Below are 14,296 nucleotides of genomic sequence, written 5' to 3'. Positions count from 1 at the left end.
ACAATACAAAGTGAAACTAAAGACGTTTAAATAACGTTTTTTCCTTCTGATATTTTAGAGCTCTTTTCCTTTGCCATCAAATCTGGTTATTTCTTTTGGAAGAACAAAATCTACAAACAGATAGAGGGAACTGCCATGGGCCCCCCCCCCCTTCTTGCCAATTATTACATGAAAAAATTTTGAAAAACGAGCCATTGACTCTTCCCCTGTAAAACTTTCTATCTGGCTAAGATATGTAGATGATGTGTTCTCTATTTGGCTTCATGGACCAGACACATTAGATTCCTTTTTCAGTTACCTCAATAGTCTACATCCACGATTCCAATTTACGATGGAAAAGGAAAATAACAATAGTTTACTCTTCCTAGACACCTTTGTAACATGCCTTCCTAATGGTAACCTTTCTTTTTCTGTATATAGAAAACCTACTCATACAAGCAGATACATTCACAAACTCTCCCACCACCACCCCTCCTAGCAATATGGCATTATTAAAACTCTGACCAATAGGGCCCACAATCTTTGTTCCAGTAAAACTGCCCTTTCAACCGAACTCAAACACAACACCTTCCTTTCCAATGGCTATAATGATTACAGAATTAAAAAAATAATCAAGTCCTTCCCAATTCCCAGTCCATCTCTTCAGAAGGACTTCAGAAATGCCATCACCATTCCTTACATCTGTCGTACTTCAGAAAAAATAGCCAGATCATTAAAAAAGTACAACCTCAATACAGCTTTTAAACCACCCCACCATAAACTTGCTACCTTTAGTAAACTTTGCAGATGTAACACAGTTCTTACATCTGCAAACACGATTATGGTCAATCTGGCCTTGCAGACCATGTTTTGGATACATCCCACAGGATCTCCTGGGGAAAAAACTACCATGCTCCACCATAGTAAATTCAAAAAAGAAAGACTATTCTTTGAATCTGCATCTGCTCTCAGGAATCAACCTAATTTAAACAAATACAGTTGCATTAAACTTCCCAAAATTTTGGAAACTTTAATCATCAGAGATCCCCTCTTTACATCCCAGGCCACCTGCAAATACCCATAGAGGGTGCACCACCTAGATAGGACTTTAGTTTCACTTTGTATTGTATTTGTGTGTGTGTTGTTACAAAAAGTTTTTGTAATCCCCAAAGATGTGTCTGTGACGGAGACGAAATATTGGAAGTATTAAAATTAGTTTTAATCCTTTCTCAGTGCTGTTAATATTCTATTAAACCTCTAACATGAATGTTGGAATCAATTGATACTTTTTCAGAATTCTACCTGTAGGTTCTGAGATTCCTGGAATGTACGGAATAAGAACTCTGCAGACTGTTGAAGAAACTGTATGTATTGGAACATAAGAATCAAGTATCTGTTGGATTTGATTGGAGTTGTAATCACTTGATTCCATTAACTTTTTAATGATGGAAAGTTCTTGTTGTAAGATTATTGGGGAAGAGCAAACTTTATGTGCTCTATGAATTAGAGATATAAGATCTGTAGATTTATTTATTAATAAATTGGTTACTGATTAGGAAAATGAGAATTTTTTAAAATTATTTTGTGTAGGCAGCACCCCCACTTAAAGCTTCACGGGCTGCCACTGATTATCATGTTCCTTAAGTGCTCTCTCACTGGTCATTCCAGATCCTATATAAAAAACTCAACAGATTTTCTTGAAAAAATCAAGGATATTAAAATTACAGATTCTGAAATGTTATTCAGTTTTGACATCATTTCTCTGTTCACCAATATCCCATTAACCGACACAGTCAATTCTTTATATGAAGATTACCCTCCAGATATTGCAATGATATTCAAATATGTCATCCACTCAGGTTATTTCAGTTGGAAAAACAAAATCTATAATCAAATTGAAGGTACTACCATGGGTAACCCTCTGTCTCCACCTTTGGCAAACTACTATTTGAAACAATTTGAAGATACCATGTTCTCATCCATTCATCCTCAACCATCTCTTTGGTACCGTTACGTCGATGATGTTTTTGCTGTTTGGCCACACACTGAAGATGAACTTTCCACTTTTTTACAACGGATAAATAACCTTCACCCACGCATCCAATTCACTATGGAAAATGAAAACTCTGGTACTTTACCATTTTTGGACATCCTTCTTACTAGAATGTCTTCTGGTACCTTATCAACAAGTGTCTTTCGAAAACCCACATTTACTGGCAGATACATTCACAAAAAGTCTTCACACCACACATCTAAAAAATTTGGCATTCTTAAATCTCTAATTCATAGAGCACATAAAGTTTGCTTCTTCCCCAATAATCTTACAACAAGAATTTTCCATCATTAAAAAGTTAATGGAATCAAATGATTACAACTCCAATCAAATCCATCAGATACTTGGCTCTTATGTTCCAATACCTATAGTTTCTTCAACAGTCCGCAGAGTTCCTATTCCGTACATTCCAGGAATCTCAGAAAAAGTATCAGTTGATTCCAACAGAATTCTGAAAAAGTATCAATTGATTCCAACATATATTCCTATCAACAAAATTTCTTCTTTATTACCTTCTACAAAGGATAGACTGTCATCTCTATCTTTGGCTGGCATTTACCAAATACCTTGTAAATGCAATGTCTCTTATTTTGGACAAACTGGCTGTTCTTTGGAAAAAAGAATAAAAGAACATCAATATTATATTGATTATAACAAACCTCCGTAGTCTGGTCTGGCGCAGCGCAGTATTGACTCTACTCATAGTGTCCAGTGGGATAAAGCTGTTTTCCTCCATAGATACAGATTCAAATATGAATGCTTATTCAAAGAAAGTTGTGAAACTATCTTACACCGACCGAATTTAAATAGAAATGACTGTCTGTCTCTCTCATAGATCTGGGAGACTTTTATCTTATGTAAAAAACCATTTATCTTAATAGATTAAATTTGTTATTTTCTATTATTTCCTAGCACGCAGTAACAATTGTATTTTAATAGGTGATCCACCGAACGTTTTGCTTGGATTCCATTCCTATTACTGTAACAGACACTGAAGATGTACTATTAATTTTAGTACGATATATTTGTCCTTTTACTAATTATAGATATCACTATAGTTTTTATGTGTTTCTTTATTAATTAATAAATAGGGTAGGAGTCAAATGGACATGTAATCTTATTAAGCAAGAGATTCATATGAAAAGGACGTTATGGAAGGAATACCATGTGCATAAGAATGATGTCTGTTATGAACGTTATAAGCAGCAGGCTAGAATAGTCGCAACTGTTGTACGGAAAGCAAAGTCTGAGTATGAAAAGAAACTGGTTCTGCATGCTAAAGACAACCCACAAGAATTGTTGCAAGTAAAAGAAAGAATGAATATGAAAGAATAACTCTTCTAAATCCAAATGGCATGAGGATTGCAGATGCAGAAGAGGTTGTTCAGTTAATGAGTGCCCATTTTGTTAAAAGCTATCAACATGGTGTATGCAACATTGAGCTCACTGTTACCTCTTCACTAGATGATGAAACACAGGTGTATGAGGAAGAGGTATTAGAGCTACCTGCACAAATTGAATAAGAATTCAGCAATAGCATATCAGCACGTGTGCTAAAAGAGTGTTCAGCTGAACTGGCCATTCCTTTGACCAGGCTTTTTAATATGAGCCTCAGAACAGGTAAGATTCTGCAGGAATGGAAGGAATGTATGGTAATTCAATTGCACAAGGGTGGTGCAAAGACCTATGTATCCAACTATCGACTAATTAGTATCTCAGGAGTGGTAAAGATTTTGGAAAAATTGGTCAGGGCTCGCATTCAGAAATGGGTTGACAGTGAATCTCTACTTTGCATTGAACAACATGGGTTTACTAAGGGAAGGTCATGGTTTAGCAACTTGCTCACATTCTATAACAATGTTATCATTGAACTAAACAAGGGGGAATGGATTCACCATGATACTTTTGGATTTTGTTAAGGCTTTTGACAGAATACAACATGGCTGTTGCATAAATTGGAGAAAATGGGTTTGGGTTATAGAATATTAGCATGAATAAGAGGATGGCCAAATGACAGATATCAAAAAGTAGTATACAGGGGGATATGAGTCTACAAGATTTAAGGTAACAAGTGGTGTACCACAAGGATCAGTGCTTGGTCAACTGTTATTCAATCTGAACATTAATGATATTGGGAAGGATTTAGTTGACAAGCGACATACAGCTATTTGCTGTTGATGCAAAGATAGGTAAGATAATCAGGAATGCTGCTGATATGCAGTATGATTTGAATAGGCTGGAATTGTGGGCATGAGAAAATGCGTGTCAGTTCAATCTCAGTAAATGTAAAGTCATTCACTTTGGCGTGATTAGACGTCCAATGTCATATTACATTGGTGGGATTATGCTAGAAGAAAGTGATGAGGCTAGGGATCTTGGAGTGTTAGCTGATAGGCAGTTGAAGTTCAGGGTCATACAGCAAAGATTGCAAATACAACTCAAAAGATAATTGCAGTGCTGAAATGAACATTTGCATGTAAAGATACGGATGTCATTTTGCCTCTTTACAAGGCCTTGATAAGACCTCACTTGGACTATTGTGCATAGGTCTGTTCTCGTGGTTTCTGTTGTGATTCTGATATATTGGAGAGAATACAAAGGAAAGAGTTAAAAATGATATCAGGATTATGGAATATACTGATTATGATGAGAGATAGAGAATTTGTAGACTGCAGACACTAGCAAATAGGAGAAAGAAGGGTGATATGATTGAGACTTACAAACTTCTGAAAGGGGTCATACAAGATTTCAGTTGATTGTATTTTTCAATTTATGGAGGGTGGTGAAAGGACAAGAGGGCATTCTTGGAAGCCGAGAATGAAGACCTCTAAGAAGGGGACGAAGGCTAGATTTTTCTCTCAGAGGCTGTTGCGTGATTGGAATGGATTGCCATTGGATGTTGTGAGTGCAAGCAGTGTGAACAAATTCAAGAATAAGTAGGATAGCTGGTGTGTGTGTGTGTGTGTGATATGTGGTCTCCCTCGATGGGTCTCTGACTCCCTGGAGGTTTCTCTTGATGATGATAATAGTAATAAAGGGTTGTTCAACCTACAGTACATGAAGGAATTACATTTAAAAAAAAATTATATGGTGTTTTAAACTAAGAACATAAACTTCCTAATATTCAACTGGTTCAAAGACAAATAAATCAAGGACAAATAATATTCAATTAATAATGTGCATATGTTTATTTAGTTATGTTAATAGAAGCTGGAGATTCATTTATACTGCTATATATTGCATTGGGGGGGGGGTTTGTATGCCTTTCTAAATTTTTTTTTTTTTTCCAGAATAGCACAAAATTTTAAGTATAATTAATCTACATCTTGATATATTATGCTGTGCTGCCTATAATTCAGGTATTGATTTGCCACTTACAGATTAGTCATGTCCTGTGGCAAAACTCAGGATCTTATTTTTAAAATTATTATTATTAAACCCTCAAGGAAGACGAAGACTAATTGAGGGAGCTCATGTGTCAACTACACCAGCTGTCATACCTTTTCTTAAACTCATTCACACTAGATGCACTCTCTACTTCAACATTCAAACTATTTTACTCACTCATGATTCTCTGAGAGAAAAATCCAATTTTCACCCCTTTAACTGCACACACACAAACTTAACATCTATCATATTGCCCTCTCTTTCTCCTGTCTACCAGTGTCTGTGGAGATGGTGGTAGAGATCAACAATACTACTTTTCAAGTAATTTTTGCCCATAGGTGCAATTTGGTAACATTTCAAGTTTCTTTGTATAAAATTTATACAATGTGCTTATGGTGGATTCTTTTTCATTATTTTAAATTCAATATGCATGAGATATTTCAGAATAATAAAAGAAGAGGAAGATTTTTCACAAATTGATTGGAGGCTGATTTGAATTGAACAATGAGTGTAAGCACTCATCTTCTTTCAGAACCACAAAAGAATAAAATAAAAATGAAAACACGACCAACAGGAAGGATAATTTACCCAAGGCCTAGTTTTTGCAAAATTACATCTTTATTGAAATAGTCACTTACATAGAGATTATGGATTATGAAGATAAACAATAGTTTTCTATTTATTGATTAATGAATTTTTGGTTATATCATTTATATATGCCATATAAAAGTTTATTGGTGCATTAAATATTAAATGTATTTTTTTGTATATATTTTTTATCTTAACAGCAATTTTTGTTTCCCTTTTCATGTATATTCATCTATATGCAGAATACTCCTAACTTGAGAGCTGAAGTATTGGTGTTTTTAGGAGTGTTTGTGGCTTTGCCACTTGGTATGTTAAGGAAAGTGGACAGCTTAACTAGTTTAAGTGCATTATCATTAGCTTTTTATGTGTGCTTAGTTCTAAAAGTAAGTTACTTTTTTGTTAAATAATAGTAATTCAGTATTACTCATTTTATTGTTTCTTAACTCAGTTGATTAAAAAAAAAAAGTTGTTTTTCTATTGTTTTTCTTGAATTTATTTAAACTGTTCTTCTGGCCATTATAAACATAAAATCTCTATATTTTTTTTTAATATCCAAAGATTTTAGAGGAAGTAAACTCTATGTTGGTTGACTTATTTCACATTAATCGCTACAGAAGTTATGATTTTTATTATAGAACATCCCAATATTTGATAAGTTTTTTTTTTTTTTTTTAATTTTATTTAAATGACATTGTCCTTTTACTGTAACTAATTTTAATGCTGATGGCACAATGAATTTACAACTAATCCAAATAATATTGGAATTTTCATCATTATCATCATCAAATTCCTGCCATGTACCATCAAGGGGTGTACAGGATATGATACTACTACATTAAAAAAATTACATCATTACTAACTTCCTGTCTACAATTTTCCAAAACAGTCTGTTACTTGTCAAGGCTCCAACGTTATCAGATCTTATATTTCTATCATCTGAGGCACTTTTTACTGTATCAATCCACCTATAACTTGGTCTTCCTCTGGGTCGTTTTCCTGTCAGCTTGGTAGAGAACACTTGTTTTGCTAATCTTTCCTCGCCAATTCTGTTTAAGTGACCATACCACCTGAGATTAGCTCAGCTAACACATTCCTGGATGCTGACAATGTCAAGTTCTTTCCTAATATCCTCGTTTTTTATATGATATTGCCATTGTTGCCATCTGTTCATGCCTCTAATCTTTTTCAGGACTCTCATATCTGCAGTCTCTAGTCTTTGGTCAAGTGTTTTACTTCTAACCCAGCTCTCAGATCCAAAAGTTAAAACTGGTTTGAACACTGTCTTGTATACAGCTAATTTAGAAATTCTGACTAATTTCTCTCTTATTCCATATGAATTTATTCAATTGACTTCCTACCATACCAGCTTTGTTGATTCTGTTGTCTATTTTTATATTTAATTTACCATCCTCCTCACTAAAAAGATGGTAAATTAAATTATTTTCCCAAGCAGCTGAGATGTTCTATAGGTTCTCCATTCACAATGCAGTTAATATTTTCAATGTTTCTGCCTATTTTCATTGTCTTTTTAATGCTGACCTTCACACCATATCTATTACAACAGTTATTCAATTTAGTCAGGGAATCTTGCAGACTTGTAGTGGATTTATTTAGAAGTATAACATCATCTGCATAAAGCAAAGAGTTGATATTAACATCTCCAATTTTGATATCAGGTTTAATACCACTTTCCTTCATAATGTGTTCCACACAGATAATGAATAACAGAGGGGATAATGCACATCCTTGTCTCACACCAGATTTAACATTAAACCATCTTCCTGTACTTCCTTCAATTCTAACTGCTGACTTACAACTCAAATAAAGACTAAGTATTTCTTGAATGCCCCATTGACACCATATAACTGTAGTATATTGAATAGCTTCTCTCTCTTGGCACCTTGTCATATGACTTTTCCAGATCGACAAAACTTAAATACAGATCTTTGTTATATTCCTGTTATTTTTCGGCTATTGGTCGTAAAGTGAGGATGTGATCCTGACAGCCTCCATTTGGCCTGAATCCAGCTTGTTCTTCACCAAGCTTTTCTTCCACAATTCTTCTCAGCCGTTGATCAAGTATACTTGCATAAATCTAACCAGGAACACTCAGTAGGGAAATACCTCTGTAATTCTCACATTCAGTTTTATTTCTCTTTTTATATATGGGTACTATGAGAGCTCTACTCCAATCATTGGGAATTCATCCCTCTGTCCAGGACATCTGAACTATGCAGTGCAGCCACTGTAAGACTTTTATACCTCCATATTTCAGCATTTCTGGTTGAATATCATCTACTCCTGCTGCCTTTCCACATTTTAAGCCTTTGATGGCTTTTTCTACTTCAAGTATGGATATGTATTCCTGACTGCATGCCTGGTCAGTGTTTTTTATCACTGTGCTGTCATCACTGCTTGTTTCATTTAGCAGTTTTTCAAAGTAATTACTCCATACTTCAAGGATATCTTTTTCTCCCGTTTTCATGTCACCTTTATCATCTCTAACTCCTTTGACAGCACTCTTTCCTCCATTCCTAAGCTTCTTCAACAACCTCCAGAATATTTTGCCACCTTCTTGATATTTATTTTCTATGTTCTTGCCAAAGTCCTCCCATGACTTTTGTTTAGCCAGTTTTGCAGAGTGTTTAGCTTTCTTACATTTGTCTCTGTATTCTCTTAGAGCACAAGCTGACTTATTTGCTAGGAACTTTTGATATGCTTTCTTCTTTTCCTTCACTGCCTCTTTAACTTCCTGTGCCCACCACATGAAGTTCTGATTTTCTATCCTGGCAGACAACCTTACCACATGCCGCTCTGGCTGAATCAGTCAGGGTTTTCTTCAAAGCTTGCCACTGAATATCCAAGGTTTGGTTCCTGTTCTCAAACTGTTTCATTTTTTCTTCAATAATCTTTGTGTATTTTAGTCTACAGTTCACATCTGAGAGCTGCTCAACTTTTATTCGCTTTAAAACTTTCTTACATGTTATTCTTTTTAATATGAAATTCAATTTTATCCTGCTCAAGACTAAATAGTAATCACTTTTAGTTTCAAAATCTTCTGTACACTCTGGTTTCCTGCACCAGGGAGAAAATATCACTATCAACAATAACATAGTCAATGAGACTTTTCTTATTCCTTGCCTCTTCTCTCCATGTGAATTTGTGCACATTTTTATGTTGGAACATGGTGTTAGTCAGTGCTTTTTTTTCTGGAAAAAAGGTGCCGGTACTCACCATGAAGATGTTATTACAGCAACATTTACACTTTTAACATATCCTCCAATATATAAACTAAAGTGTGCTTTAGAGCATGATAACTTTTTAATTACAGCTTCACCAAATGTCAGATGTTTACCAGGATTTTCTGGCCAATACTTGGAATCTAAAATCTTAGCACATTCAGGCAAATCAGCATCATCTCCATCAAGCAGATGCTTTCTAACAGCTTCTTTCAGACTTTTATAGAAAGCAGATGAACTTATTGTATGACTGTGTTTTTAATTTTTGTGGAGCATGAAGTTCAAAAATTCCCTTTGAACTTTATGTCCTTCTGACTTTGAAGAGAAATACTGTAGTACTGACCAGGATTTTCAATTCTTTCTTCAAAAAGTTGAACTGTGTTCTTTATCTTCCTGTTTGCTTTGTATAAATCAATATTTCTCTCTTGTAAATCTAGACTTAGTTCACTAAGTTCTTGAATAAAGCCCAAATCAAGAACAAACTCGCATGACTTTATTTTTTTTAAAAGGCCCTCATAAAGAAAGCGATCTGTTTTGCTTCTTCTGCTGTCTTCTTTTGTCTCCAGAAAGTGATGGACGAGGGCTTCAAAGTCTTGCTACTCTGCAGAAACAGTGCAAATGCTAGATGCAACCCATCGAGTGCTTAAAATTCTAACAATTTTAAGAAGTTGAAGTTCTAGAGTCTCTACACATTCCTGTTCCCTAGCATTCTTAGATGAAGCATGGTAAGTCACATAAAGTTTGTCCATGAAACTCTTAAAGCGATTCACTCCTGCCACATTGTTCACTGTGTCACTAACAGACAATTCAAGGTGATGGCTAGCATAATGCCAGAAAATAACACTAGGAAACTTCTCTTGCATTAGCCTCCTTACACCATTATGTACACCAAACAACACAGCTGCACCATCGCAAATTACAGACACTCACAGGAGCTGAAAGTTCAGGAAGAACTACACGAACAATAACAATCAATGTTGATATATTACACACAGTTGTCAATTCATCAATAAGTAATGCTATTTTGTTCTTGGAGTTCACTATATTGTCTATTAATGTTTTTCTCATTTCATTTGCAATGTGGCTCACAATGTTAATGCAAGCATTTGCAGAATGTATCCCATGTCTAGGCCATTAAGTTCCTGTAAATTTATTTTGTCTTTAAAGTTGTTAAATGATTAATTTTTCCTCGCAACTTTGTACGGTTCGAAACACTTTTCCTGTTACGTCTTTATTATGAGACAAAGTATTTAGGAAAACTCTCTCTAATGTTTCGTTTTTTGCTTCAGATTTTATTTTTTGGCATGCTTTGTGTACTGCACTCTCCTTATGATTGTAAACCTTTTTTCTTAACGACATTAACTGTTGTTTGCAAGATTCTCCAAAATGACTTTTACCATTCGCTTATTCCGCTTAAATTTTTGTTCCCATGTGTTTATCGATGGCAAGATTTCCAACATCACGACACACTTTACAGCCCAACATTTTATTCTTGACATACATCCACTTGTTTCTCTCGCAGAAGTCATTTTTCTGCAAAAGTGTCAAACATTCGGGCCAATCATTATCAGAATCTACATCCTTTTGGCCATGTGGATCTTCGGTCTGGGTTTTGATCCTCTTCACCAAGTGTATTTTCGGTGCTAATTTTCTGTTTTACAGGATAACAAGTAGATTCAACAATTTCTGTTTCTTCAGCCTTCCATTTTTCTCATTGGCATAAAGTAACTACTTCGTTTACTCATTTTTAACAATGATTGCACTGATTTAACTTTGATTAATTCAAAACTCACGTGAACGCCTGTCTCTTGCAGAGTGAATATAGAACTGATAAACTGATATTGGAAGCAATCGGAAGTGAACACAACTTTCTGTTTCCAGTTGCATACCAACCTATGAAACAGGAAAACAGGGTACCAACTTATGAGTAATCAAAACTGAAAATTCAATTTGTGAACACGGTACCATCTACCGGAATATTTATAATACATTTTGCAGTCAATAACTGGGCAACGCCCCAGATGGCATGAAATTTTGTCATGTTGTACCATCATTTTGTATTTTGGTTTAAGCCAATAAGAATACAATTTGGTCAGCTAAATCCCAAATTGCTAGCCCAGCCTGGATCGTTCAGTATCCAGATAGATAACAGGGTGCAAAACTATTGTTTTGCAACCTTGGTCAGTTCTCCGCATTCCTTTAAAGGCTATGTGGAGGTCTCCTCTCAGTTATACAGCTTTGTCCCTTAAGCATCCCTATTGGTATTTTTTAATGTTTAAATACTTTAATGGATTCACCAGTTTATTATCATTTTTATGTGATATTTTAAAGTGTTCCTTGGAAATTTTTTGAAATTCTTCATTTAGATTTCTCTGATAAATAAAGATTTTGAAAAATTCTAAATCTCAGGTCATGTAGTTATAGAATCTAATAAATTAAGAGAGCTTTTTAGCTATTAACCGGACTTCAGATAATTAGAAACTTACACTTCTGACCTAAGACGGTAATCTCAGATAGTGGCTCTACTTCTACTTGAATTGTCTCAGTACTTTTCAAAAGAAAATGTTTGTTATGCCTTGTTAGTTCATTCGATAAAAGCAACTGTTTGTGTACTGTGCAAAGGCTGTGGGACTTGAATTCTGCATAAGGCATAGATGTTGCTTGCAACAGCTTGCTTTGATGAGTTCATGTAGCTTCTTGAGTTTGATGAGATGCATCTTAACGTATTTCGCCTTCGAGTGGTGTTTTGGAAGTGATGAGACAAATTGGTGTGATTTCAGAGATTCTGAAATAAAGTGCAAGGGTGAAAAAAAAATCCTTTGGCAGAATGAAATTGACAGAGTGGCAGTTTACATGAAACATGCCCAGAGGACGTGAGAAGGCCTTGTAATAGGGGATTCAGTCATCACATTTCCAGTTCACATTGTATTCAGCTAATGCACAATGTAATTCATCTGATTCCAATGCACAACTGTATGTGCACTGGAATTAGTAGTGGAGACAAATGACTTGAAAAGTGTGCATTACAGGGAGTTGGAGAAAAAAACATTCATAATTTGTAAGAATGATGTAGTTAGGAGAGTAGTTAGTGTAAGTTGATATGATAGTTGAGCTGTGGAAAGCCAATGATATTATTATTATTATCCAAGACCCCATGGAGTCAAAGACTCATCTAGGAGGTCCTTTTGTCATACACACAGCTCATCATACTGTGCCTTAAACACACTCAAATTCTTTGAAGCCACCACACTCTCAGCCAAGGCATTCCAATTGTTGTATCACTTTCTTCCTTATCACAACTATTTTAGCCTTTTATGCTATATCTCCGTAATACACTCTATCGGGTAGCACGTGGTACCTCTGAGGGACAATGAGATTTCCTCGAGAACGAGGCAGTACCAGAGTGTCAGAGTGTCTGAGATTTACCTCTCGTAAAACGCCAAGAAATTTATTTGTTTCGCTGCACCACTTAGCGCTATTAAATTATTAATATTAACAACCAAGAGGTAATCTCAGGACAGTACTTAATGATACCTATCAACTCTGCAGACGTGACCAAAATATACCCGTTTCTAATATCCCGCATAGGTTCGCATTAATATTTTATAAGCGGTGCATTGGATTCCAGAAATCACAGAAAGTCTTTGTTAGAATCAAAAGCAAGGTTTATTATACTCAAAAGTTGATACACATAATAACATAAATTAAAATCCCATCTTAAGGGAGTTCCAGACAAGGTATATTCCAGACGAGGTATATTCCAGACGAGGTATATTCTAGACAAAATATTATACAGTAGCTTCCTAAAGTAAGAATTATATTGACCTTCGCTAATGCATTAATCATGTACTATTATCACAATCAATCTAAAACTCCATAGCTCTGTCAGACTACACAAGATAACATTCATATCTTTCACAATCTCTTTATATTATGCCAATTCTTTACTCTAACATATCCTTAACTTCATTCAATATAAAAGCGAACTTAAACACAACGACAGATAGTAAGATTAAATTCAATATCCCTCTAAACTGATAGCAATACAATCTTATTCTATATCATTAATGTTCCTTTTCCATAACACATTAACATGGCACATATCTTTCATTCATATTCTGTGAAACACAAATAAAGTTTACTTATCTTCCCTTTTCGGTTCTTTAGTGCTTCATAGGTTCACAGGAAACTATGAAACTATGATCCCGATACTCCATAGTTTCCACAGGAAACTATGGAGTATCGGGATCCCTCCGATACCGAGGGCACTCACACTCTACGCCACCATCAGAGAGAGGAACACAGGAGATCCAGGAACAAAAAGCCTTGTTTCAGGGTCACATGATCCTTATATTTTTCCCCTTTCTTCTCAGTGTTTCTAGCCCTATTCGATGTTCAGCGAACTCTCCCATGCTATTACATCACAGCGTCCATTCTCTCCCCTGCTATCGCACGTATGCTGACATCACATTGTTTGCTTGGGATGAGCCGCTTCCTCACGTACGGCTCTGTGACCTTTGAACTTCACTCCCCCCCCAACTGTTGAATTTGTGCTTACATTCTATAATTCTTTTATACATGAACTTTTATAATGCTTTGTTACTGTTTTATACCTTCAATATTAATTTAATCATATTCGTGAATGGCACAAAATACATACTTATTTACCCTTTTATAGCAGAACATGCTTGATACATATACATATTACTTATTTTACACTTAGAGGCAATTTACTGTATTTATCTCATTCTTTTGTTTGGAAAAGCATGTTAGACTGTGATAAGATAGGAGTTCATAAATTTCCACTCTATCACAATCTAACACAATCATTCAGAACTCTGCATGCAAAAAACCTTCTTCTCACTCCCCTGCTCACGCCCACCTTATACAGCTTCCAGGAATGACCTCTAGTTCTCCCCTGATCTCCCACCGTTTGCTGTAAAAATCTCTCCAACATTGATCCTATAACAACCCCTTACTAACTTGTAGGTCTCTATCATATCTCCCTTCTTACCTATCCACTAGACTCTGTAAATTGCATCTTCTCAAT

General features: G+C 35.3%; 1 protein-coding gene across 1 annotated transcript in view; it reads left to right on the top strand.

Moving 5' to 3' along the window:
• The window catches only part of LOC150103066 (uncharacterized), a 223,228-nt gene that overhangs the window by 56,984 nt on the left and 151,948 nt on the right, over positions 1-14,296 (top strand). Inside the window, exon 6 of the mRNA XM_090397785.1 lies at positions 6,250-6,390. Coding sequence (XP_090253911.1) covers positions 6,250-6,390 — 141 coding nt within the window. The remainder of the gene's footprint in view (positions 1-6,249; positions 6,391-14,296) is intronic.

The sequence above is a fragment of the Typopeltis vanoorti genome, chromosome 9 (assembly GCF_054136105.1).
Source record: "Typopeltis vanoorti isolate ZY-2024b chromosome 9, IOZ_Tvanoo_1.0, whole genome shotgun sequence".
NCBI lineage: Eukaryota > Metazoa > Arthropoda > Arachnida > Uropygi > Thelyphonidae > Typopeltis > Typopeltis vanoorti.
Note: the sequence above shows the minus strand (reverse complement) of the source record. Positions and strands in the feature narration are given on the sequence as shown.